The following is a 27,614-nucleotide window of genomic DNA, read 5'->3' on the forward strand; positions in this document are numbered from 1 at the left end:
CCCTCAGTACTGACCCTCCGACAGTGCGGCACTCCCTCAGTACTGACCCTCCGACAGTGCGGCGCTCCCTCAGTACTGACCCTCCGACAGTGCGGCACTCCCCCAGTACTGACCCTCCGACAGTGCGGCATTCCCTCAGTACTGACCCTCCGACAGTGCGGCGCTCCCTCAGTACTGACCCTCCGACAGTGCGGCACTCCCCCTGTACTGACCCTCCGACAGTGCGGCACTCCCCCAGTACTGATCCTCCGACAGTGGGGCACTCCCTCAGTACTGACCCTCCGACAGTGCGGCGCACCCTCAGTACTGACCCTCCGACAGTGCAGCACTCCCTCAGTACTGACCCTCCGACAGTGCAGCACTCCCTCAGTACTGACCCTCCAACAGTGCGGCTCAACTCAGTACTGACCCTCCAACAGTGCGGCGCTCCCTCAGTACTGACCCTCCAGCAGTGCGGCACTCCCTCAGTACTGACCCTCCGACAGTGCAGCGCTCCCTCAGTACTGACCCTCCGACAGTGCGGCGCACCCTCAGTACTGACCCTCCGACAGTGCAGCACTGCCTCAGTACTGACCCTCCGCCAGTGCGGCACTCCCTCAGTACTGACCCTCCGACAGTGCGGCGTTCCCTCAGTACTGACCCTCCGACAGTGCGGCACTCCCCCAGTACTGACCCTCCGACAGTGCGGCACTCCCTCAGTACTGACCCTGCGACAGTGCGGCGCTCCCTCAGTACTGACCCTCCGACAGTGCGGCACTCCCCCTGTACTGACCCTCCGACAGTGCGGCACTCCCCCAGTCCTGATCCTCCGACAGTGCGGCACTCCCTCAGTACTGACCCTCCGACTGTGCAGCACTCCTTCAGTATTGACCCTCTGACAGTGCGGCACTCCCTCAGTACTGACCCTCTGACAGTGCGGCGCTCCCTCAGTACTGACCCTCCGACAGTGCGGCACTCCCTCAGTACTGACCCTCCGACAGTGCAGAGCTCCCTCAGTACTGACCCTCCGACAGTGCGGCACTCCCTCAGTACTGACCCTCCGCCAGTGCGGCACTCCCTCAGTACTGACCCTCCGACAGTGCGGCGCTCCCTCAGTACTGACCTTCCAACAGTGCGGCGCTCCCTCAGTACTGACCCTCCAGCAGTGCGGCGCTCCCTCAGTACTGACCATCCGACAGTGCGGCGCTCCCTCAGTACTGACCCTCCGACAGTGCGGCGCTCCCTCAGTACTGACCCTCCGACAGTGCGGCGCTCCCTCAGTACTGACCCTCCGACAGTGCGGCACTCCCTCAGTACTGACCCTCCGACAGTGCGGCGCTCCCTCAGTACTGACCCTCCGACAGTGCGGCACTCCCTCAGTACTGACCCTCCGACAGTGCGGCACTCCCTCAGTACTGACCCTCCGACAGTGCGGCACTCCCTCAGTATTTGCTGGATGGACAGAGCCAGCTCACGGTGTACGCTAATGTGTTCAAATGCCGCTGGCGAGTTAAACCCCTCTCTGCATCTCTCTCTCTCTCTTTCTGTTTTCTATCTGTCTCTCTCTTTTCTGTCTGTCTGTCTTTCTCTCTGTTTTCTGCATCTCTCTCTGTCTCGTTCTGCCAACAGTGACCCTCTACATGTGCTCTAGGGCCTCCCGACACTCCAAGAGGCCCCAGAAGTTGAAGACGCTGCTGCAGGGAATAATCCCAGAGAAAGGTCATTGGGGGAGGGTGTTAAAACCATTTAAAAAAATGTTCTTCATTAAATAGTGATAAGTATTAGAGGTGGTCTTGGCGTGGCAGTTTGACCGACTGGTTAGAATTGTCCAGTTGAGTCTGTTGGCTTTCCGATTGGCTCCTGTGACTTTGCCTGACCGCTCAGTGACTGAGAATGCCCCCCTCCTGAACCCCCCAACAGTACATTCGTGATGGGGACCCCTGGCTGTGGGACAGATGGGGAGGGAGCTGGTGGTGGGGGCTGCAGTGACCCTCCCCTCCCGCCCCTTTGGCACTGCTCCACACACACCCTTGCTACAGGTATAGAGCCCTCGGGGGCCCCCTGCCCCAGTCCATGGTGCTAAACTCTGAACTCCTCGCACGGCAGATATCGATGATGAGTTCAAGACTCACCTGGAAAGCCTGGTCCGCCTCCTGCTCAGTCCCGAAAATCTGACGGAGAAGGAGATCGGTGGCTCGAAGATCAGCTGCAGGAACCTGCTGGAATACTTCAAGGTGGGCCTCCACTTGGGCAATGTTGGAAGCCTCGATCCTTTGTTAGTAAACCCACAGCAACGGAAATATCTGGGACAATTGCGCCTTGAATATAGAAGGCAGGATTCTGGGACTCTGTACTGGCAGAGTGCTGTTCCCCCACCCCCCGCCCCCCCCCACCACCACATTATCCCTCACAGAGAGAATGGGTAGGTTAACTTGGAATGTTCTCACTGTACCTCGAAGGCAGGGACGTCCGTTGAGGGTGACGCGTTGGCAGGTTATCGGGGACTATCCTGTGTTGAACTTTTCCGTGGTGGGGTATATTTCTCGATGGCCGTGTGGTAGAGAGCGAGGAGGATAGCTGTAGGCTGCAGGAAGATATTGATGGTCTGGTCAGATGGGCAGAAAAGTGGCAAATGGAATTCAACCTGGAGAAGTGTGAGGTGATGCATTTGGGGAGGTCAAACAAGGCAAAGGAATACACGATTAATGGGAAAATACTGAGAAGTGTAGAGGAAGTGAGGGACCTAAAAATGAATGTCCACAGATCCCTGAAGGTAGCAGGACAGGTCAATAAGATGGTTAAGAAGGCATATGGAATCCTTTCCTTTATTAGCAGAGGTATAGAATATAAGAGCAGGGAGGTTATGCTGGAACTGTATAACTCATTGCTTAGGCCACAACTTGAGTACTGTGTGCAGTTCTGGTCACCTCATTACAGAAAGGATGTAATTGCACTAGAGAGGGGACAGAGGAGATTTACGAGGATGTTGCCGGGACTGGAAAAATGCAGCTATGAGGAAAGACTGGATAGGCTGGGGCTGTTCTCCTTGAAACAGAGAAGGCTGAGGGGAGATCTGATTGAAATGTACAAAATGTTGAGGGGACTGGATAGAGTGGAGGTGAAGGGTCTATTCACCTTAGCAGAGAGGTCAGTGATGAGGGAGCAGAGATTTAAAGTGATTGGTAGAAAAATCAGAGGGGAGATGAGGAAAATGTTTTTAACCCAGAGGGTGGTGATGGTCTGGAACTCACTGCCTGAAAGGGTAGTTGAGGCAGAGACCCTCAACTCATTCAAAAGGAGTCTGGATATGCATCTCAAGTGCTGTAATCTGCAGGGCTACGGACCAAATGATGGAAGGTGGGATTAGAATAGGTGGATTGTTTTTCAGCTGGAACAGACATGATGGGCCAAGTGGCCTCTTTCTGTGCCTTAAACATTCTCTGATTCTATTATTATTCTAAACTCCAGTGAATATCTGCTCCATTCCACTTAATCTCTCCTCGTCGGACAATCTTCTCATCCAACGAATCCTTTATTAATCCCCCTCTAAGTCAAATAAATTGTCACCACAGTTTCCTCTCCACCCCCCCCCCCCCCCCCCACTGCATTTTTCTTCCTGGGTTTGTAACGGCGATGCCCATCATGGCCAAATAGCCAGCCTGCCCTTGCTGCCTGGGTCTTGCTGACGGAGTGGGGACAGGGGGAGATACCAAGGGCAGGCAGAGGCTGTGAGAGGGGAGGGGACAGTGGGGGACTGGGCTGTGGTGATGGGGTTAATGACTGAACTCGCTGTGTTTGTGTCCTCCCCCCTCTTTCCCCCCTCCCCCCCCCCACCCCACAGTGTCAGAAGCTTCTGGAAGGCGAGTGCGTGAACGAGATGAGGGAGGGTTGTAGGGGCTGGAGGAGGTTCCAGTGTTAGGGAGGGCTGTCGGGGCTGGAGGAGGTTACAGAGATAGGGAGGGTTGTAGGGGCTGGAGGAGGTTACAGATTTAGGGAGGGTTGTAGGTGCTGGAGGAGGTTCCAGAGGTAGGGAGGGTTGTAGGGGCTGCAGGAGGTTACAGAGTTAGGGAGGGTTGTCGGGGCTGGAGGAGGTTACAGAGATAGGGAGGGTTGTAGGTGCTGGAGGAGGTTCCAGAGGTAGGGAGGGTTGTCGGGGCTGGAGGAGGTTACAGAGATAGGGAGGGTTGTAGGGGCTGGAGGAGGTTCCAGAGGTAGGGAGGGTTGTAGGGGCTGGAGGAGGTTACAGAGATAGGGAGGGTTGTAGGGGCTGGAGGAGGTTCCAGAGGTAGGGAGGGTTGTAGGGGCTGGAGGAGGTTACAGAGATAGGGAGGGTTGTCGGGGCTGGAGGAGGTTACAGAGATAGGGAGGGTTGTAGGGGCTGGAGGAGGTTACAGAGATGGGGAGGGGGTGAGGAGGCCATGGAGGGATTTGAACACGAGGATGAGAATTCTAAAATCAAGGCGTAGCCGGACTGGAAGCCAGTGTAGGTCAGCGAGCACAGGGCAGGTGATGGATGAATGGGACTTGGTGTAAGTTTGCTGTTGGGACTATGGGAGCCTGGTCAAGAGAGAATTGGAATAGTCCAGTCCAGAGGTAACAAAGGCACGGGTTTCAGCAGCAGAGGAGCTGAGGCAAAGGCGGAGACGGGCGATGTTACGGAGATGGCAGTGGGCTGCCCGTGATGGAGAGGATACGGGGTCGCGAGTTCACCTCAGGGTCAAATAGGTTGCGGACAGTCTGGTTCGGCCTCAGGCGCTGTAGTGACCGGTTGTGGGTTCACTCCCCACAGTTTCACAAAGGTAGTTCCTCCATTGAGACTAAGCAGTTTAATTCTGTTTGTCTATAGTAATATCTGATGACCTCTGACGCCTCCACAACGATCCCTATAGCTGTCTTATCATGTTCTGTTCCTTTGCTTTGTGTCTTCAGGCTTATATTAAGGTTTTTCAAGGTGAGGATCTCCCGCACCCCAGATCCATACTGGAGGTAAGACCTGCTTCATAGCAGATTTACAAGATCAGTTCCATGGAACAGAATCCCTGGGGAGGTAGTTGAAGTGGCTAATATTGATTAATTCAAATCCAAATTAGATTTCTTTCAGAAAATAATATTTCAGGACCCTGTCTATGAGTAAATGACGGGTGATGAGTGGAGCGTCTTTGGGAGGAACAGGTGTATTTGCATCTATGGTTCTCAGAGCTCCAGAACTGGAGGTTTTTCCTCACCTCATGTCTCATTGATTTAGTATCTGTGCTCAGGAAATGCCCGTCCACAGTAGCACCTTCGGATTTGATATTTCTTTCTGATTTTTCACCCTTCCCTTCTGCTCATCCTTCAGTGTCAACAGCCCCTGTGGCATCTCATCCATTCTCCCTGGGTGAACCTAGCTCAGCTGTATTGATATGATGTTCGACTGCGAGAGGCATCACACCCAAACCCAATCCCGTTTACGCCCAGTGTTACATACGCTTGCACTTCCTGCGAGGTTTCCTTGGATAGTAATTGGAAATCTGATGGATTCCCTTCTCCCTCTCCGATCCCAGAGGCCATTAAGGTCCTTCCTGCCCCGTGACCATTCCTGCCCCGTGACCATTCCTGCCCCGTGACCTTCCTGGTAGTGGATGCATTGGTGTTCATCTTCCAAGATTCTATAGACTCTGGAACAGTTCCTACAGATTGGAGGGTAACTAATGTAACCCCACTGTTTAAAAAAGGAGTTAGAGAGAAAGCAGGGAATTATAGACCAGTCAGCCTGACGTTGGTAGTGGGGAAAATGCTAGACTCCATTATCAAAGAGTTTATAGCAGAGCACTGAGAGAAAAGTGGTAGAATCGGGCAGAGTCAGCATGGATTTACAAAAGGGAAATCATGCTTGACAAATCTACTAGAATTCTTCGAGGATGTAACTAGTAGAGTTGATGAGAGGGAGCCGGTGGATGTAGTTTATTTGGACTTTCAGAAGGCTTTCTACAAAGTCCCACATAAGAGATTAGCATGTAAAATTAAAGCACATGGGATTGGGGGTAGTGTATTGCGATGGATAGAAAATTAGTTGGCAGACAGGAAACAAAGAGTAGGGATAAATTTGTCTTTTTCCGAATGGCAGGCAGTGACCAGTGGGGTACTGCAGGGATCGGTGCTAGGACCCCAGCTATTCACAATATATATTAATGATTTAGATGAGGGAACTAAATGTAATATCTCCAAATTTGCAGATGACACAAAACTGGGTGGGAGGGTGAGTTGTGAAGAGGATACAGAGAGGCTTCAGGGTGATTTGGACAAGTTGAGTGAGTGGGCTAATGCATGGCAGATGCAGTATAATGTGGATAAATGTGAGGTTATCCACTTTGGTAGCAAAAACAGGAAGGCAGATTATTATCTGAACGGCTATAAACTGAGAGAGGGGAATATGCAGCGAGACCTGGGTGTTCTCGTACACCAGTCGCTGAAGGTAAGCATGCAGGTGCAACAGGCGGTAAAAAAGGCAAATGGTATGTTGGTCTTCATAGCAAAAGGATTCGAGTACAGGAGCAGGGATGTCTTGCTGCAATTATACAGGGCCTTGGTGAGACCACACCTGGAATATTGTGTGCAGTTTTTGTCTCCTTATCTGAGGAAGGATGTTCTTGCTATAGAGGGAGTGCAGCGAAGGTTTACCAGACTGATTCCTGGGATGGTGGGACTGATGTATGAGGAGAGATTGAATCGGTTAGGATTATATTTGCTGGAGTTCAGAAGAGTGAGGGGGGATCTCATAGAAACCTATAAAATTCTAACAGGACTTGACAGGATAGATGCAGGAAGGATGTTCCCGATGGTGAGGGAGTCCAGAACCAGGGGTCATAGTCTAAGGATACGGGGTAAACCTTTCAGGACTGAGATGAGGAGAAATGTCTTCACCCAGAGAGTGGTGAGGCTGTGGAATTCACTACCACAGAAAGCAGTTGAGGCCAAAACATTGTATGTTTTCAAGAAGGAGTTAGATATAGCTCTTGGGTCTAAAGGGATCAAAGGATATGGGGAGAAAGCGGGAACAGGTTACTGAGTTGGAAGATCAGCCATGATCATAATGAATGGCGGAGCAGGCTCGAAGGGCCGAATGTCCTACTCCTGCTCCTATTTTCTATGTTTTTATGTTTCCTGCCCCGTGACCATTCCTGCCCCGTGACCCAGTGCCATCGTGGCAGTGCCTTTACCCACTGAGCCATCAGAGCCCAGGACAGGATGGGGAGCTGAGGTAGCTGCTCAGTGCCAGGGCTGATGAGCCCGGATGTTGAACACAGAGCAGAACTGCCCAGGGTGATCAGTTTGATGGGCCTTTTCTAAAGTAATATTCGCTCTTTGTCTTTAACAGGCGACAGCTGAAGCCAACAACCGTTCAGCCAGTGCTTTGGCCAAAGAATATTACCACAATGCAATGGAGGAGGTAGGGAGAGCTTCTTCTAACCTGAGACAAGAAGGAAAACCTACACTTGCTGAAGCTACCCATATCTTATTGACATGCAAGATCACGGAATATTACAGCACAGTAGGAGGTTGTTCAACGCAGCGCACCTCAAACAGCTATCCCATACTGTTCCCACCCCCATCCTTTTCTTTTGAGGTCATGAAAGGCGCTATATAAATGCAAGTCTTTCTTTGACTTGGAGCACAGAAACAGGCCATTCGGCCTATCCGCTCCGTGCTGGGGTTTCTGCTCCACACGAGCCTCCTCCCACCCTCTCTCCGTCTCAACCCATCACCATATCCTTCTATTCCTTTCTCCCTCGTGTGTTTATCCAGCTTCCCCTCAAATGTATCGATAATATTCACCTCACCCACTCCCTGTGATAGCGAGTTCCACATTCTCCCCACTCTCTGGGGAAAGGAGTTTCTCCTGAATTCCCCATTGGATTTATTAGTGACTGTTTTATATTGATGTTCCCCTAGTTCTGGTCTCCCTTACAAGTGGAAACATCTTCTCTACATCGACCCGATCGAACCCCCTTCGTCATTTTAAAGCCTTCTAGATGGAATTAAGATACAGACCAGCCATGATCTCTTTGAAGGGCTGAATGGCCTCCTCCTGTCCCCGTGTAACTGGCTCAAGGGGCTGAATGGCCTCCTCCTGTCCCCGTGTAACTGGCTCAAGGGGCTGAATGGCCTCCTCCTGTTCCTACATCCTTCTGAAATGAGATTCTGCTGCTCTCTGTTTCAGCTCTGCGGAGGGGACAAAGCCTACTTGCAACCCCGCAAGGTCCGCATCAGGCACCTAGCCTACCGAGAGGCCGCCATTGAAAAGTTCCGAGCCATCAAGAAGATGGGGGGCAGCGTAATGAGCCAGCGCTACGAGGACCAGCTGGAGGCGGACATCGAGGACATGCTTGAGAGCTACCTCAAGTTCAACCGCAGCAAGAATTTCTTCAGCATCGTGCGCACGCCGACGGCCATGCTACTGCTGATAGTCACCTTGCACATAGTGTCGGGCTTCCTGGGGCTGCTGGGCCTGGGGTTCCTGTCCACCATCTTCAACTTCTTCATTGGCATCTCCATACTGACCTTAATGACCTGGTCATACATCAAGTACACGGGCCAGAGCCCGGTGCTGGGGGAGATTATTGATGGGATCTGCGAAGTACTACTGAGCGGGGTGAGCACTGTGGATCATTTCAGTCACTTCCCGCTGCAACTGTAGGGTTGGGGGGGTGGGGGGAGGGATGGTCGTTGAGGGTAATGAACTGATATTGGGGTCCTGATAGAGCGCGGGGTGCAGAGTGGCGGGGAGGGGGCTAATTGGACCGGGGCATACAGGTTGAATCCAATCCCCATTTCAAAATTGTGCAGGAGTTTTCTTTTCATTACTTACATGTCACATCTCCAGATTTGTAATGGGAACTTCATATGCAAACATGTCACACTGTAATTACCAGTGCTGGCACTGCAGTGCCTTCTCAAGGGAGAGGGTTAAACTGCAGGTTCCATTCTACACTTGGAGATAGGATTTTGCAATGGGAATAGCTGAGAGTTTGTGCACACAGGTGTGAGATTGGGAATTGAGAACAGTGGAAGCTGTGGCTTAGTGGGTAGCACACTTGCCTTTGAGTCAGAGGGTTGGCAGTTTGAGCCCCCATCCTGATACTTTAAAATCAAAGCCAACACTCCTAGTGCCTGTAATGAGGGAGTGCCGCACTATCGGAGGGTCAGTACTGAGGGAGTGCCGCACTATCGGAGGGTCAGTACTGAGGGAGCGCTGCACTGTCGGAGGGTCAGTACTGAGTGAGCGCTGCACTGTCGGAGGTTCAGCACTGAGGGAGCGCCGTACTGTCGGAGGGTCAGTACTGAGGGAGTGCCGCACTGTCGGAGGTTCAGCACTGAGTGAGCGCTGCACTGTCGGAGGTTCAGCACTGAGGGAGCGCCGTACTGTCGGAGGGTCAGTACTGAGGGAGCGCCGCACTGTCGGAGGTTCAGCACTGAGGGAGCACCGTACTGTCGGAGGGTCAGTACTGAGGGAGTGCCGCACTGTCGGAGGGTCAGCACTGAGGGAGCGCCGCACTATCGGATGGTCAGTACTGAGGGAGTGCCGCACTGTCAGAGGTTCAGCACTGAGGGAGCACCGTACTGTCGGAGGGTCAGTACTGAGGGAGTGCTGCACTGTCGGAGGGTCAGTACTGAGGGAGTGCCACACTGTCGGAGGGTCAGTACTGAGGGAGTGCCGCACTATCGGAGGGTCAGTACTGAGGGAGTGCCGCACTGTCGGAGGGTCAGTACTGAGGGAGCGCCGCACTGTTGGACGGTCAGTACTGAGGGAGTGCCGCAGTCGGAGGGTCAGTACTGAGGGAGCGCTGCACTGTCGGAGGGTCAGTACTGAGGGAGTGCTGCACTGTCGGAGGGTCAGTACTGAGGGAGTGCCGCACTGTCGGAGGGTCAGTACTGAGGGAGCGCCGCACTGTTGGACGGTCAGTACTGAGGGAGTGCCGCAGTCGGAGGGTCAGTACTGAGGGAGTGCTGCACTGTCGGAGAGTCAGTACTGAGGGAGTGCTGCACTGTCGGAGGTGCTCTCTTTCAGATGAGACATTAAACCGAGGCCCCCGTCTGCCCTCTCGGGTGGGTGTAAAAGATCCCACAGCCACTATTGGAAGAAGAGCAGGGGAGTTCTCCCCGGGGCCAATAATTTTCCTTCAACTGATCTCAGATGATCCCATTTAACTCATTGCTGTTTGTGGGATCCTGCTATGCTCAAATTGGCTGACTAGTTTCCTGCATTACAACGGTGACCACGCTTCAGAAAAAGTACATGATTTGGGATGTCCTGAGGCTGGTGATAGGCACTGTAGAAAAGTAGCCCTGTCTTTTGAGATGTCGTTCAGGATGTGATGTTCAGGCACAGTTTGCTGACTGGGCTTTGCTCTCAATTGCAGATAACGAGCGTGATAATTGATCGGTACCTGAATGCACAGCCAGCGACCATCATAGCAGGTTTGGCTCAGGCCAGCAGAAGGAATTAGCTAACCCAGGACTCGCCTGCTGGCTTCAGGGCATCCTCACACGCACAGTGCCTTTGGACAAGACTCACTCACTGCTGTGTCTGGCGGTTTAGAAAACCCAGAGCACGGGACAGAGACCCAGCACTCCGACTGTCTATTTAAACTCAGGAGACTTACACATTCAGCAGTGATGGCTGGGAGCAGGTGAAGCAAAGCTCACAGTGCACTGGGAGAAATGAGGCCCGTATGTTATGTGATGATCATCCATTGTCTGGACTCTTGGGCTACTGACCACGCTGTGCAGCTCCTTCCAGCCTGCAATAACATGTGAAGGGGCGGGGAGAGGGATCGTGGTGCTGCCTGGTTACTGTTGGTTGTGACTCTCTCTGCCTGTACCCCTCCTCCAACTCCCTCCCCCTCCCGCTCTGCCCATTTTCCATTTCTGCCTTCGTTAGCTGTCACTCAGGGCCCTCTGAGTAGCACTGACGAGTCAGAAGGTCATGTCTTCAAGCCCCACTCCAGGGATTTGAGCCCATAATCCAGGCCGACACTCCTGGTGCTAGCACTGTCAGAGGGTCAGTACTGAGGGAGTGCTGCACTGTCGGAGGGTCAGTACTGAGGGAGTGCTGCACTGTCGGAGGGTCAGTACTGAGGGAGCGCTGCACTGTCGGAGGGTCAGTACTGAGGGAGTGCTGCACTGTCGGAGGGTCAGTACTGAGGGAGTGCCGCACTGTCGGAGGGTCAGTACTGAGGGAGCGCTGCACTGTCGGAGGGTGAGTACTGAGGGAATGCCGCACTGCCGGAGGGTCAGTACTGAGGGAGTGCCGCACTGTCGGAGGGTCAGTACTGAGGGAGCGCTGCACTGTCGGAGGGTCAGTACTGAGGGAGTGCTGCACTTTCGGAGGGTCAGTACTGGGGGAGTGCCGCACTGTCGGAGGTGCTGTCTTTCTGATGAGACATTAAACCGAGGCCCCCGTCTGCCCTCTCGGGTGGGTGTAAAAGATCCCACGGCCACTATTGGAAGAAGAGCAGGGGAGTTCTCCCCGGTGTCCTGGGGACAATATTTATCCCTCACCCAACATCACTAAAAACAGATGATCCGGGTCATTATCACATTGCTGTTTGTGGGATCTTGCTGTGCAATCCAACAATGACGACACCTCAAAAAATACCTCATTGGCTGTGAAGCACTTTGGGACGTCCTGAGGGTGAGTGTGACATTGTTTGTAACTGTTCACACGGAACAGGCCTGCTCACTCTGACTTCCCCACCCTCCTCATCTCTCCTTGGGGACGACTCTGGAGGCAGCTTGCAGTCTGTGTTTTCCCTGTCATTGCTTCCTGAGACAATAAGGAGCTCCCTCACCCCCCGGGCCAACCCCCTCCTCACATTCAGACAAGGGGGCCCTTCCTGCATTTACAATAGTTTCCCCACTCGGGCACAACTTCTCTCCCGCCTCCCTCCGCACATCGTTCCTTGTCCCTCACTCAGCCCTCAGAGAAACCCCGTGTGTAACGCAGAATTGCTTCCCCGGAACGAGGGCAGGGAGTCACTTATTGACCGTCCTCACAGGAAAATGGCCCGAATCATAGAATGTGTTGCTTCGAAATACTGGGAAAAATAACCAGTGCGAAATTGGGATACGATTGAGCGCCAGTGGCTCTGGAAATCACACAGCAATTGAACCCCCAACTCCCAGGCCGCTCTCGAGAGCAGCCCAGTTACGGTTACGGTCCCACCGTCAGCCGGAGGGCAGGAATTGGTACGTTGAGGGCAAGGCGGGGAGGGGCGAGGGAGAGGAGCCCAGCTCAACATGCCCGAGGAAAGTGGAAAGGGCGGAGTGGGGGGCAGCTCTCTGTCTGGGGTTGAGACAGAGCCGCGATGCCTGCTGTGGTTGAATAGTCTGCCCCAACCTCAGGACGAGCCCGTGCCTCTTAGATGGCAACTAACGGGCACAGAGAGAGCACACGCACCCCCACCCTAGCCGCAGGGAGACGCAGTCCACCCCTCAGGGGCTTTTCAGTATTTACCCCTCTGATTTCCCAGAATGAGCCCGTTTCACTGTATGTTTAATTTATGAAGAATAAATCCTCAAAATCTTTTGGTGTGAATTTATTCCTGGTATGATCAGGGTTCGGGGACATCCACCCCATTCCCCACTCCCCAGGATCCACCATTGGTGGCCGTGCCTTCAGCTGCCTTGGGCCCTAAGCTCTGGAACTCCCTCTCTAAACCTCTCCGCCTCTCTCTCTCTCTCCTTTTAAGACGCTCCTTAAAACCGACCTCTTTGACCAAGCTTTTGGTCGCCTGTCGCTAATATCTCCTGATGTGGCTCGGGGTCAAATTCTGTCTCATTTACGCTCCTGGGAAGCGTCGTGTGGACATTAAAGGCGCTAGATAAATGCAGGTTTTTGCAATGTGCTGTCTGGCAAGAGGAAAAGGTTGGTTTGGGTAAGAATTCCATCTGGTCTGTTTCGGGTTGTCCAGCGTTGGTGGGGGTTGTGTTATTTCAGGAATTGACATTTTTTTTGCGCAGAGGGTAAGCACCAGCAGGGGCTAGACGGGCCGAATGGCCTGCATCCTTACTATAACTTGTGTGCCAGTGCAAATGCTGATCAGAAATCTTCCTTCATTGTGTTACTGGGGCGGGTTTTCTTAGTTCCTTCCGCCTACTTTGGCTTTGTAGGACATGAGCTTTATCAGCACTGACCCAGCCCAAGTCTGGGTTTGCTGTGGGATCGTCCTGTGCAGCTTATTAGGCTCCCCCTCCGGGGGGCGGGGCTCAGCGACAGGAAGGGGAGAGGCAGAGTGCGCGCGCCTTGTCCGCCCCTTTTAAGAGGAGCCAGTGGGCCCCACCGCCAGCTGCACCCCCTCCCCTCCCCCCAATGCTCGCTGTCGGCTTGAGCTTCCCGGTGACCGGGAGCCGGTGCCGCCTAAGGGCGGCCGCCTGGACTGCCAGAGCCGGCACCGGGGGCTGGGAGCCCGGGAGAGTCCCCGGCGCCGCGGGAAAATGTATCAAAGGCCGTGGATACAAAGTATCGGCCCGTGGATACAGGGACCTGGGGATAGGGGCAAATAACCTGGAAATGGGGGCAAGGAGGGTGGGGATAGGGGCAAATAGCCTGGAAATGGGGGCAAGGAGGGTGGGGATAGGGGCAAATAACCTGGAAATGGGGGCAAGGAGGGTGGGGATAGGGGCAAATAGCCTGGAAATGGGGGCAAGGAGGGTGGGGATAGGGGCAAATAACCTGGAAATGGGGGCAAGGAGGGTGGGGGTAGGGGCAAATAGCCTGGAAATGGGGGCAAGGAGGGTGGGGGTAGGGGCAAATAACCTGGAAATGGGGGCAAGGAGGGTGGGGATAGGGGCAAAGAGCTTGGTAATGGGGGCAAGGAACCTGTCAATGGGAACGAGGAGCCTGGTAATGGGCTCAAGGAGACTGGCAGCAGACGCCTGGGGCCTGACACACAGAAGAGACATCACTGCTGTGAGTCCAGTTGGACACTTAGGTCAGCGAGTCTGTGGCACATTGAATGGTGTGGCTGGATGGAGCCGGAATGCCGGTCAGCGGGTCTGGGGCAGTGTCATCAACCCACGAGGGTTGGACTGGTCCAGGAGCTGGACGTTTCTCAGTGTTAGTCCCGGCACTGGACAGGCCTGGAGGACGCTGGGGTTCAGGGAGCACCACCTCTGGTCCATAGCCAAGCCGGGGCACCTCGGCCACGGGCTGGGCACCAGACCGCTGGGCACCATGGTGCCCCAGGATGTGCTGCTCTTCCGCCACGAGAGGGAAAGGTTCTTCCGCCTCCTGGGCCTCTTCTGCGCGGCCCAGTTCCTCTTCTGGATCTATCTGGCTCATTTCGCCTTCACCTCCCTCAAGGACACGGGCTACGAAGAGACCGTCCTGGTGGGAGACCGAGCGAGCAATCTTCCGACGATTGGAGGCGTCTCCTTGAACCTGGGGTCCAATAAATGGCGGTTCGGCTTCACCACCTCCTGTTTGACTGTTGGTAAGTATCATCCTTAACCGTTCTGCTAACAGTGATGCTGGGATGCGGATTTGAGACACCTCATTGTAACTCACAGGAGAGGAGGGGAGGGTGTGCAGCACTGATTTACCAGATCCCGGGGATAAAAGGGTTAATGTCCGAGGACGGGTCGCACAGACTGGGCTTGTATTCCCTCGAGTGTAGAAGATTAAGGGGGTTGATCTAATCGAGGGGTTTAAGATGATTAAAGGATTCGATCGGGTCGATAGAGAGAAACTCTTTCCTCTGGTCGGGGGGAGTCCAGAACAAGGGGGCAGAACCTTAACATTCGAGCCCGGGCCGTTCAGGGGTGATGTCAGGAAACACTTCTTCACACAAAGGGGAGTGGAAATCGGGAACTCTCTCCCCCCCCAGAAAGCTGCTGAGGCCGGGGGTCAATTGGGAATTTCAGACCTGAGATTGATAGATTTTAGTTGGGTGAAGGGGGATTAAGGGTTACAGAACCCAGGCGGGGAGAGATGGAGTTCAGATACACATCAGCCGTGATCTAACAGAATGGTGGGATAGGCTGGAGGGGCTGAATGGCCTCCTCCTGTTCCTGTGTGTGAAGCTGGACAATGCATATCAGCCGATTGATTCACTGGTTGGGAAATGTCAAGATCCCATTGAGTCCACACCTGACTTGTCTACCCACTAGTTAACCACAGGCATTATTACAGGGCGAGGGGAGTGCACTGGTTATGTTACTGGACTAGTATTCCAGGGACCCTGTCAGGACCCGAAACCCATAAAGGCCTCTGGCAGCTGGGAGAATGAAGGCACTTTCAAAGGCTCAGTCTAGGCTGGATTAGAGGCCTGTTCCCTGAGATGAAAAGCCAGTGAGTGTCGCAAGGTGAAACAGGGTTGCTCAGTGTGCAGGGGTGTCTCCTCGGGAGATAACCTCACCATCTGCTTTGTGTCAGGGTCCTCGATCCTTTTAATTAATCCAATTCTCTCCTGACCAGCCTCCCTCATTCCACCCTCCGTAAACATCAACTCATCCAGAACTCGGTTGCCCCCTTGTCCGAACTCACACCGAGTCTCGTTCACCCAATCACCCACTGTGCTCGCTGACCTACACTGGCTCCCAGTCCCGCAACGTCACCATTTTCAAATTCTCATCCTTCTGTTCAAATCCCTCCACGGCCTCCTCACCCTCTCCCTCCCTATCTCTGTAACCTCCTCCAGCCCCTACAACCCTCCCTATCTCTGTAACCTCCTCCAGCCTCTACAACCCTCCCTATCTCTGTAACCTCCTCCGGCCCCTACAACCCTCCCTATCTCTGTAACCTCCTCCGGCCCCTACAACCCTCCCTATCTCTGTAACCTCCTCCAGCCTCTACAACCCTCCCTATCTCTGTAACCTCCTCCGGCCCCTACAACCCTCCCTATCTCTGTAACCTCCTCCGGCCCCTACAACCCTCCCTATCTCTGTAACCTCCTCCGGCCCCTACAACCCTCCCTATCTCTGTAACCTCCTCCAGCCCCTACGACCCTCCCTATCTCTGTAACCTCCTCCAGCCCCTACAACCCTCCCTATCTCTGTAACCTCCAGCCCCTACAACCCTCCCTATCTCTGTAACCTCCTTCAGCCCCTACAACCCTCCCTATCTCTGTAACCTCCTCCAGCCCCTACAACCCTCCCTATCTCTGTAACCTCCAGCCCCTACAACCCTCCCTATCTCTGTAACCTCCTTCAGCCCCTACAACCCTCCCTATCTCTGTAACCTCCTCCAGCCCCTACGACCCTCCCTATCTCTGTAACCTCCTCCAGCCCCTACAACCCTCCCTATCTCTGTAACCTCCTCCAGCCCCGACAACCCTCCCTATCTCTGTAACATCCTCCAGCCCCTACAACCCTCCCTATCTCTGTAACCTCCTTCAGCCCCTACAACCCTCCCTATCTCTGTAACATCCTCCAGACCCTACAACCCTCCCTATCTCTGTAACCTCCTCCAGCCCCTACAACCCTCCCTATCTCTGTAACCTCCTCCAGCCCCTACGACCCTCCCTATCTCTGTAACCTCCTCCAGCCCCTACGACCCTCCCTATCTCTGTAACCTCCTCCAGCCCCGACAACCCTCCCTATCTCTGTAACATCCTCCAGCCCCTACAACCCTCCCTATCTCTGTAACCTCCTTCAGCCCCTACAACCCTCCCTATCTCTGTAACATCCTCCAGACCCTACAACCCTCCCTATCTCTGTAACCCCCTTCAGCCCCTACAACCCTCCCTATCTCTGTAACCTCCTCCAGCCCCTACAACCCTCCCTATCTCTGTAACCTCCAGCCCCTACAACCCTCCGAGATCTCTGCGCTCCTCCAATTCCGCCCTCTTGTCCATCCCCCGATTCCCATCGCTCCACCATTGGCGGCCGTGCCTTCAGCTGCCTGGGGCCCTAAGCTCTGGAATTCCCTCCCTAAACCTCTCCGCCTCTCTCTCTCTCCTCCTTTAAGACGCTCCTTAAAAACCGACCTCTTTGACTGAGCTTTTGGTCGCCTGTCCCTAATATCTCCTTACGTGTCTCGGGGGTCAAATGCTGTCTGATTTACGCTCCTGTGAAGCACTTTGGTGAAGTTATACCATGTTAAATGTGGATTGTTATTAACCCTTTGTTAGGAATTAATGTCTCAGAGTAGTGATGGGGTTTTATATTCGAATACAGAGTCGCTGATGAAGGCAGAAATATTAAAACTGTATTTGTAAATTCTATCCTTTGATAACAGTGACACTGAAAGCATAGAAGCACAAGTTTCATTGCAGTCTTAAGCATGGGCAGGTATGGATTATTTCGAAGAGTGGTTAATTAGTGTTTTCTGAAAACATCTCGTAAACCAGAGATCAGTAGATTGATCCCAAAACTAGGTTTATATTAGAATAAAAGCAAAATACTGCAGATGCTGAAAATCTGGAATAAAAACAAGAAATGCTGGAAATACTCAGCAGGTCTGGCAGCATCTCTGGTGAGAGAAGCAGAGTTAACGTTTCAGGTCAGTGACCTTTCATCAGAACTGACAAATATTAGAAATGTAAAAGGTTTTAAGCAAGTAATGTGGGGGTGGGGCAAGAGATAACAAAAGAGAAGGTGTTGATAGGACAGAGGGTCATAGAGAATAACTGACCAGAAGGTCATGGAGCAAAGGCAAACGGTATGTTAATGGTGTGGTGAAAGACAAAGCATTAGTGCAGAGAGGGTGTTAATTGACTGTAAAGCACAAAGTACTCCAAGCACAAATATTTAAAAAAAAATTAAAAACAGAAACAGTGGGTAGACACAGTAGAAACAAACTAAACACACTAAAAAAAACCTAAAATAAAATAACCAAACAATAAAGAAAAAATAACTAAACATTAAAATGTTGGGGGGGGGGGGCCCGTAATGCTCTGAAATGATTGAACTCAATGTTCAGTCCGGCAGGCTGTAGTGTGCCTAATCGGTAAATGAGATGCTGTTCCTCGAGCTTGCGTTGATGTTCACTGGAACACTGCAGCAATCCCAGGACAGAGATGTGAGCAGGAGTGTGCATTGAAATGGCAAGCAACCGGAAGCTCGGGGTCCTGCTTGCGGACTGAGCAGAGGTGTTCCGCAGAGCGGCCACCCAGTCTGCGCTTGGTCTCCCCAGTGTAGAGGAGACCACACTGTGAGCAGCGAATACAGTGTACTACATTGAAAGAAGTACAAGTAAATCGCTGCTTCACCTGAAAGGAGTGTTTGGGGCCTGGGATAGTGAGGAGAGAGGGGGTAAATGGGCAGATAAATGGACCCTCGTCCACTCCTGCATCACCCCCACCACCTCGTCCCCCTTCCCGCGGCACCTTCCCCTGCAATCGCAGGAGGTGTAATACCTGCCCATTTACCTCCTCTCTCCTCACTACCCCAGGCCCAGCACCTCATTTATCGATTAGACACACTACAGCCTGCCGGACTGAACATTCAGTTCAATCATTTCCGAGCATGACGGGGGCCCCCCATTTTTATGTTTAGTTATTTTTTCTTTTTTTTTTATTTGGTTATTTTATTTTAGGTCTTTTTTATTTAGTTATTTTATTTTAGATTTTTTAGTGTGTTTAGTTTGTTTGTACTGTGCCTACCCACTGTTAACTTTTGTTTTAATTTTTAATATTTGTGCTGGAGTGCTTTGTGCTTTGCAGTCAATTCACACCCTCTCTGTACTAATCCTTTGTCTTTCACCACACCATTAACATACCGTTTGCCTTTGCACCTTGACCTTCTGGTCAGTTATTCTCTGTGACCTTGTCCTATCAACACCTCCTTTGTTATATCTTGCCCCACCCCCGCTTTACTTGCTTAGAACCTTTTACATTTCTAATATTGGTCAGTTCTGAAGAAGGGTCAGCCCTTTCAGGAGAGAAGTTAGGAAACATCACACAAAGGGTGTTCGGAGTGTGGAGCTCACTCCCATTAAAAGCAGTGTTCAGTTAATCATTTTAAACTGATAGACTTTTTGCCAGACAAGGGTATTCAGGGATATGAAGCTGAGGCTGGCGGGTGGAGTTAAGATCAGCCTTGAGGGGCTGAATGGCCTCCTTGTCTCTATGTAGACCTACTTAATGAGACCTGTAAGCATACAAACCCGCTGAAATTCAGCGGTAACTGTCGATGAGTTAACATGACCAGTAAGCAGCGATTCCTGGGGAATCCCTCACTAGTGCCTATGTGGGTGTGGGTCTGCGTGTTCTGTTCTGTGCGCCGTCCAAACGGGAATGCGTGAGGTTAGTTGCCAGAGGTTCCTGTCTCGAGCTTCTCCAATCTGTTGTTATTAAGGGGGTTAGCTCACGACCTTACCGTGTGTTTTGTTACTTAGGGTGCTTGATCCTCACGGCTGGCTACATATTTGCTCGTCGCTCCGTGCATAGTGTCCTGCTCCACCGAGGAGGTCAGCAGGTAACCTTGTCCAGCTACCTGCCGCTCGGAGGCACCAGCTCCTTCGTGGTGCCCCTCTGCGATGTGTCCTGCGTGGCACACCGCAGCCAAGTGCCCTCAGTCATCCCCGTCAAGGTCAAAGGCCACCACTTCTACTACCTCCTGGACAAGCAGGGGCAGTTCTACAACGCCAAACTCTTCGACATCACCGTCGGAGCCTACAGGAAGCTGTGACCCCCCCACCCTCCGTATCCCGGCGATTGAGGCGGAGGGCAGTGTGCCCCCTTGATCCCGCGCAGAGGGCAACAGGGATCCCGCGAGGAAATGAAGTAAGCTGCTGATGTTTGGAAACCCACCGCCCCCTACCCTGAGAGGGAGAGAGGCTCTGTGTGCCTTGTCGAGATACAGTGCACGGACAGGGGATGAATCTTTGAGTAATCAGGGACGCCAGGAAGCCTAGTCGTCTGGCGGTGCTGACCAGATGTCTCAGGCTAAGAACTACAAATGTGATTTATTAAGGAATAAAATTATACAGAAGGAAAATGGGGGGGAAAAAGCAGCAAATTGGCCAGCTGGTGAACAATAGTTTATCGTTCATCCTGTATCTTGTTACCCCAGGTTACTTCTATAATTATGGTGCAACGTCTGCTTGAAAATAATAAACAACTCATCTGCAGTACTTTTAAGTTGCATCTTCAGTGAAATTTTTTGATGTGATGTGAGAAAGATAAAGATGAGTCCTTCTTTCGCCTCGCTCAACCCAATGAAAGACAATCTAGGCTTCTATATAGGATCATTGGAACAGTAGGAGGCCTTTCAGCCCCTCAAGCTTGTACCACCATTCAGTTAGATCACGGCTGATGTGTTTCTTAACTCCATCTCGCCTCCTTAATTCCGTAATCTTTAATCCCCTGACCCAACAAAAATCTATTGATCTCAGTTTTCAAAGGTTCTCCCCCCACCAGAGGAAATAGTTTCTCTCTATCGGCCCAATCGAATCCTTTAATCATCTTAAACTCCTCGATTAGATCACCCCCTTAATCTTCTACACTCGAGGGGATACAAGCCTAGCCGTTGTGTTATGTGCTTGTCTTGATATTTGAAATTCTTAGGGTGAACTCTACACTTGTCAGCTTCTGACTCAACTTGAGATTGGAGAGGTGGACTGTTGCCTGGCAAGTTAATCCTGGTCCTTGTGGTCCACTTCTCCAAGCCTTTCGTTTCTCCATAGCATCGGGAGACTTCCACACGGGAATTTTCACACAGCACCTCACAAACCAAATCATCTAACCTCCGCATTGCAGCGAGCGTACAGTATAGAAACAGGCCATTCGGCCCATCTACTGGGGTTTCTGCTCCACACGAGCTTCCTCCCACCCCCCCTCTCCATCTCACCCCATCACCATATTCCTTTCTCCCTCTTGTGTTTATCCAGCTTCCCCTTAAATATATCGATACTATTCACCACAACCACTCCCTGTGATAGTGAGTTCCACATTCTCCCCACTCTCTTGGGATAGGAATTTCTCCTGAATTCCCCATTGGATTTATTAGTGACTGTCTTATATTGATGCCCCCCTAGTTCTGGTCTCCCCCCACAATTGGAAACATCTTCTCTACGTTGACCCTATCGAACCCCCTTCGTCATTTTAAAGACCTGGATCAGGTCCCCCCCCCCCCACCCACCGCCTCAGCCTTTTTTCATTGTGTCATGTGACTGCCGGAATGTTTTTACCGCCAACCAGACCCACCTTGATGTATTTGGGTCTCGCGATTCCTGCGTATCTTTGTTTACGCTGTTGAGTTTGGATGGTGAAGGAAGTTTGGAAGAACACTCAATTCGAATACAAGAGTGCAGTTGTGGATGTAATGGACTGTAAAGCCATTGAGAGAGAAGATATTGTTACTAAGACCAAGCTGTCACTTTTGTTGAGAAATCTAACTGATAGGAAAAGATGTGATTGGCTTTTAAACCTATCGAACCCCCTTCATCATTTTAAACCTGGAAAACTGAAAATAGCAGTCAACATGAATACAGGGTCAGTGATGAGTTTATGTAGATTACGATCTCGCTCAACAAGGTGCGAGGAAGACTTATATTGAGCCTTGTGATGTTTTGTACAGGTACTGACATTCACCCCACTGAAAGACTTGCATTTCTCCAGCGCCTTTCAGCACCCCCCCCCCCCCCCCCCCCCCCCCCCACCCCTCTCAGGACGTCCCCAAAGTGCCTCGCAGACAATGAAGTACTTTTGAAGTGTAGTCGCTGTTGTAATGTGTGAAACGCAGCAGCCAATTTGAACACAGCAAGATCCCACAAACAGCAGTGTGATAATGGCCAGATTGTGTCCAGTTCTGGTCACACCACAGGAAGGAGGTGAGGGTCCTGGAGAGGGTGCAGAGGGGATTTACCGGAATGGTTCCAGGGATGAGGGATTTTAGTTACAGGGTGAGGTTGGAGAAGCTGGGGTTGTTCTTGGAGCACAGGACATTGAGGGGAGATTTGATAGAGGTGTACAAGATTATGACAGGTGTAGAGACATTAGACAAAAGAAAACTGTTCCCATTAACTAATGGTACAAGGACCAGGGAACACAGATTGAAGATTTGGACAAGAGCTGCCAGGAGGGATGTGGGGAAGAAACTCACAGTGAGTGGTGAAGATGTGGAAAGAGGGTGTGCAAACACAAATGATCAATGATTTCATTGGAAATGGGTGGGCATTGAAAGACTCTGAGATCATCTGTTTTTAGTGATGTCGGTTGAGGGATAAATATTGTCCCCCAGGACACCGGGGAGAACTCCCCTGCTCTTTTTCCAATAGTGGCCGTGGGATCTTTTACACCCACCCGAGAGGGCAGACGGGGGCCTCGGTTTAATGTCTCATCTGAAAGACGGCATCTCCGACAGTGCAGTACTCCCTTAGTACTCACCCTCTGACAGTGTGGCACTCCCGCAGTACTGACCCTCCGACAGTGCGGCACTCCCTCAGTACTGACCCTCCGACAGTGCGGCACTCCCTCAGTACTGACCCTCCGACAGTGCGGCACTCCCTCAGTACTGACCCTCCGACAGTGCGGCACTCCCTCAGTACTGACCCTCCGACAGTGCGGCACTCCCTCAGTACTGACCCTCCGACAGTGCGGCGCTCCCTCAGTACTGACCCTCCGACAGTGCGGCGCTCCCTCAGTACTGACCCTCTGACAGTGCGGCACTCCCTCAGTACTGACAGTGGGAATGTCCACTTGGATTGTGTGCTTGAGTCTGGATTTGGGGCTTGAACCAAGTTGAATCAGGTTGCTGACTCGGAGACAGGATTTACCATCAATTGAGCTCTGCCTGACATTGAGACAGGAGATGGCACCTTGTCTGATAATTGTCCTTTGAAGTATCTTGCGACATTTTATCACAGCAACAACTTGCATTTATCTAGTGCCTTTAACGTAGTAAAGCATCTGAATGTTATCCGACAGAATTTGACCCCCGAGCCACATAAGGAGATATTAGGGACAGGCGACCAAAAGCTCGGTCAAAGAGGTCGTTTTTTAAGGAGCGTCTTAAAGGAGGAGAGAGAGAGGCGGAGAGGTTCAGGGAGGGAATTCCAGAGCTTAGGGACCCAGGCAGCTGAAGGCACGGCCGCCAATGGTGGAGCGATGGGAATCGGGGGATGGACAAGAGGGCGGAATTGGAGGATCGCAGAGATCTCGGAGGGCTGGAGGAGGGTACAGAGATAGGGAGGGTTGTAGGGGCTGGAGGAGGTTACAGAGATAGGGAGGGTTGTCGGGGCTGGAGGAGGTTACAGAGATAGGGAGGGTTGTAGGGGCTGGAGGAGGTTCCAGAGATAGGGAGGGGCTGGAGGAGGTGACAGAGATAGGGAGGGTTGTAGGGGCTGGAGGAGGTTACGGAGATAGGGAGGGTTGTAGGGGCTGGAGGAGGTTACAGAGATAGGGAGGGTTGTAGGGGCTGGAGGAGGTTACAGAGATAGGGAGGGTAGGAGGGGCTGGAGGAGGTTCCAGAGATAGGGAGGGGCTGGAGGAGGTTACAGAGATAGGCAGGGTTGTCGGGGCTGGAGGAGGTTACAGAGATAGGGAGGGTTGTAGGGGCTGGAGTAGGTTACAGAGATAGGGAGGGTTGTTGGGGCTGGAGGAGGTTACAGAGATAGGCAGGGTTGTGGGGGCTGGAGGAGGTTACAGAGATAGGCAGGGTTGTCTGGGCTGGAGGAGGTTACAGAGATAGGGAGGGTTGTAGGGGCTGGAGGAGGTTACAGAGATAGGGAGGGTTGTAGGGGCTGGAGGAGTTTACAGAGATAGGGAGGGTTGTGGGGGCTGGAGGAGATTACAGAGATAGGGAGGGTTGTAGGGGCTGGAGGAGGTTACAGAGATGGGGAGGGTTGTAGAGGCTGGAGGAGGTTACAGAGATAGGGAGGGTTGTTGGGACTGGAGGAGGTTACTGAGATAGGGAGGGTTGTAGGGGCTGGAGGAGGTTACTGAGATAGGGAGGGTTGTCGGGGCTGGAGGAGGTTACAGAGATAGGGAGGGTTGTTGGGGTTGGAGGAGGTTAGAAATGGGGAGGGTTGTAGGGGCTGGAGGAGATTACAGAGATAGAGAAGGGGGTGAGGAGGTCTTGGAGGGATTTGAACAGGAGGATGAGAATTTTAAAATCGAGGCATTTTCGGACCGGGAGTCAGTGTAGGTCAGCAAGCACAGGGGGTGATGGGTGAACAAGACTCTGTGCGAGTTGGTAACCCGGGCACTGGGGGAGAGGGTAACCCGGGCACCGGGGGAGAGGGTAACCCTGGCACCGGGGGAGAGGGTTGCCCGGGGACTGCAGGAGATGAATTAACCCACCAGTGCCTATAAAATGGACCAGGAAGAGGGTAAAGCGAAATCAGAGATGTCGAGGACATGTTGCCACAACTCAAACCCATCTCCAATCTCTATGTAATGATCCTGGGAGTTCGTCCAGGAACTTCCCCTCTCTGATTGGAGCAAAGTTGTACGTAGGCCCCTCCTCCTGTCCAATTGCAGGCGGGACCGCCCGGGCTGTTTAATACTTAATAGGGAGCGTCCCTATTTCTGGGGTTGGAGCAGGGGAGCTCGGTCCAGTAAAGAGAAGTTAAGGTCTACATAATAACAAGTCTCACACTCGCTGCCCGGCCCTGGGGGGAACAGGAGAGAGAGAGAGAGAGAGAGAATAGAATCGTTTCTATTATATAGAGAAAAAACAATTCCTTGCACTTAGTAGGAATCAGAAAAGAGAAAATGACACAAGTTGAAACGCACATCACATACACTCACAACACGTATGTGACGGATCACCACTATATGGAACAAGAGGATGATTGGGACAGAGATCTGCTTCTCGACCCAGCCTGGGAGAAACAACAGAGGAAGGTTAGTGGGAAAGAAGAACTTTTTAAAAAAAAATGCACTGCTTCCTTTTAAAAGTTTTCCCAAAATTTTGAACTTTTTCCAAAGTTTTCAGCTTTCGAAAAGTTTCGCAAAAGTTTTGAAGTTTTCCAAAAGTTTCAGCTTTTCAAAAGTTTTGAAGTTTTTCAAAAGTTTCAGCTTTTCAAAAGTTTTGAAGTTTTTCAAAAGTTTCAGCTTTTCAAAAGTTTTGAAGTTTTTCAAAAGTTTCAGCTTTTCAAATTTCAGCAAAATTTTTAAAGTTTTCCAAAATGTTTTGTAAAAGTCTTAAGTTTTACAGAAGTTTGTGAAGAGTTTTAAGATTTTTCAAAAGCGTTGAGTTTCCCAATCTTTGTATGTTTTTTCTGTAAAATCATAGTTTAACTGCTAAGTGTTTTTCCTCTTGCAAGAAAGATTTGTATTCTAAAGGGAGTTTGCTCCGACACAAATTATTGAAATTGTTTTAAAAGCTTTTCCTCAAATGATGATTTTCTTCTGAAAAGGTGGATTTCTATCTGGTTGGAGATTACACAAGGTGATCTTGTTAAGGTTACAGAAGTTGGAGATTAGGTGTCATCAGTCATATTTTTACGAGGAGTGCAAAAGTGAATGCTTCACGATGCTCAGCTGGAGTGTATGAGAGGGCAGGTATCAGGTTTCTCGGTGCGAAGAACTCATCATCTTAAATATCACTGGCTATCTTTAAAATATGATTCCTTCAGTAGCCTTCATCATTCTGAGAAAATATACTGAGCTGGAGGGAGGGGTTCGAGGGTGAGCTTGGGGGAGTGGAGAAGTGTGGCAGCCTACTGCAAGTCGAGACCAGTGCACCTTCCCACTGCAAGTCGAGACCAGTGCACCTTCCCACTGCAAGTCTAGACCAGTGCACCATCCCACTGCTAGTCTAGACCAGTGCACCTTCCCACTGCTAGTCTAGACCAGTGCACCTTCCCACTACTAGTCTAGACCAGTGCACCTTCCCACTGCTAGTCTAGACCAGTGCACCTTCCCACTGCTAGTCTAGACCAGTGCACCTTCCCACTGCTAGTCTAGACCAGTGCACCTTCCCACTGCTAGTCTAGACCAGTGCACCTTCCCACTGCTAGTCTAGACCAGTGCACCTTCCCACTGCTAGTCTAGACCAGTGCACCTTCCCACTGCTAGTCTAGACCAGTGCACCTTCCCACTGCTAGTCTAGACCAGTGCACCTTCCCACTGCTAGTCTAGACCAGTGCACCTTCCCACTGCTAGTCTAGACCAGTGCACCTTCCCACTGCTAGTCTAGACCAGTGCACCTTCCCACTGCTAGTCTAGACCAGTGCACCTTCCCACTGCTAGTCTAGACCAGTGCACCTTCCCACTGCTAGTCTAGACCAGTGCACCTTCCCACTGCTAGTCTAGACCAGTGCACCTTCCCACTGCTAGTCTAGACCAGTGCACCATCCCACTGCTAGTCTAGACCAGTGCACCTTCCCACTGCAAGTCTAGACCAGTGCACCATCCCACTGCAAGTCTAGACCAGTGCACCATCCCACTGCAAGTCTAGACCAGTGCACCTTCCCACTGCTAGTCTCGACCAGTGCACCATCCCACTGCAAGTCTAGACCAGTGCACCTTCCCACTGCTAGTCTAGACCAGTGCAACTTCCCACTGCTAGTCTAGACCAGTGCACCATCCCACTGCTAGTCTAGACCAGTGCACCATCCCACTGCTAGTCTAGACCAGTGCACCTTCCCACTGCTAGTCTAGACCAGTGCACCTTCCCACTGCTAGTCTAGACCAGTGCACCTTCCCACTGCAAGTCTAGACCAGTGCACCTTCCCACTGCTAGTCTCGACCAGTGCACCATCCCACTGCTAGTCTCGACCAGTGCACCATCCCACTGCTAGTCTAGACCAGTGCACCATCCCACTGCTAGTCTAGACCAGTACACCATCCCAGTGCCAGTCGAGACAGACGCACCGTCCCAGTGCCAGTCTAGACAGACGCGCCGTCCCAGTGCCAGTCTAGACAGACGCGCCGTCCCAGTGCCAGTCTGGACAGACGCGCCGCCCCAGTGCCAGTCTGGACAGACGCGCCGCCCCAGTGCCAGTCTGGACAGACGCGCCGTCCCAGTGCCCGTCAAGCCAGACGCGCCGTCCCAGTGCCCGTCGAGCCAGACGCGCCGTCCCAGTGCCCGTCGAGCCAGACGCGCCGTCCCAGTGCCCGTCGAGCCAGACGCGCCGTCCCAGTGCCAGTCTGGACAGACGCGCCGTCCCAGTGCCAGTCTGGACAGACGCGCCGTCCCAGTGCCAGTCTGGACAGACACGCCGTCCCAGTGCCCGTCGAGACAGACGCGCCGTCCCAGTGCCCGTCGAGACAGACGCGCCGTCCCAGTGCCCGTCGAGACAGACGCGCCGTCCCAGTGCCCGTCGAGACAGACGCACCGTCCCAGTGCCCGTCTAGACAGACGCACCGTCCCAGTGCCCGTCGAGACAGACGCACCGTCCCAGTGCCCGTCGAGACAGACGCACCGTCCCAGTGCCCGTCTAGACAGACGCACCGTCCCAGTGCCCGTCTAGACAGACGCACCGTCCCAGTGCTCGTCGAGACAGACGCACCGTCCCAGTGCCCGTCTAGACAGACGCACCGTCCCAGTGCCCGTCTAGACAGACGCACCGTCCCAGTGCCCGTCGAGACAGACGCACCGTCCCAGTGCCCGTCTAGACAGACGCACCGTCCCAGTGCTCGTCGAGACAGACGCACCGTCCCAGTGCCCGTCTAGACAGACGCACCGTCCCAGTGCTCGTCGAGACAGACGCACCGTCAATGTGGGTCTGGGAAACTGCTCTGCCCTTGACTTCCAACTGGGGA

General features: G+C 52.5%; 3 protein-coding genes across 3 annotated transcripts in view; all 3 read left to right on the forward strand.

The window, feature by feature from the left end:
• Positions 1–13,524, forward strand: part of LOC137356004 (atlastin-3-like) — a 46,253-nt gene extending 32,729 nt beyond the window's left edge. Inside the window, 8 exon segments of the mRNA XM_068021705.1 lie at positions 2,086–2,213; positions 4,909–4,965; positions 7,337–7,408; positions 8,180–8,611; positions 10,380–10,437; positions 12,145–12,207; positions 12,982–13,127; positions 13,285–13,524. Of these exon segments, the coding sequence (XP_067877806.1) occupies positions 2,086–2,213; positions 4,909–4,965; positions 7,337–7,408; positions 8,180–8,611; positions 10,380–10,437; positions 12,145–12,207; positions 12,982–13,127; positions 13,285–13,524 (1,196 nt within the window).
• A 260-nt stretch (positions 13,525–13,784) lies between these two features.
• tmem223 (transmembrane protein 223) lies at positions 13,785–20,042 on the forward strand. Its single transcript, XM_068021768.1, has 2 exons — positions 13,785–14,453; positions 19,298–20,042. Exons 1-2 carry the CDS (start codon positions 13,826–13,828, stop codon positions 19,588–19,590), a joined length of 921 nt encoding a protein of 306 aa, XP_067877869.1. The 5' UTR covers positions 13,785–13,825; the 3' UTR covers positions 19,591–20,042.
• A 4,575-nt stretch (positions 20,043–24,617) lies between these two features.
• actn3a (actinin alpha 3a) overlaps positions 24,618–27,614 on the forward strand; it is a 68,154-nt gene continuing 65,157 nt past the window's right edge. The window contains 1 exon segment of the mRNA XM_068021706.1: positions 24,618–24,749. Coding sequence (XP_067877807.1) covers positions 24,618–24,749 — 132 coding nt within the window.

This window comes from Heterodontus francisci, chromosome 44 (assembly GCF_036365525.1).
Source record: "Heterodontus francisci isolate sHetFra1 chromosome 44, sHetFra1.hap1, whole genome shotgun sequence".
Taxonomy (NCBI): Eukaryota; Metazoa; Chordata; class Chondrichthyes; order Heterodontiformes; family Heterodontidae; genus Heterodontus; species Heterodontus francisci.

Bases quoted from the DNA above. Each gene is read 5' to 3' on its own strand.
- tmem223 (XM_068021768.1), top strand. From the start codon at position 13,826: ATGGGGGCAAGGAACCTGTCAATGGGAACGAGGAGCCTGGTAATGGGC. The intron at 14,454-19,297 runs GTAAGTATCATC...TTTGTTACTTAG, and splicing joins CACCTCCTGTTTGACTGTTG to GGTGCTTGATCCTCACGGCT.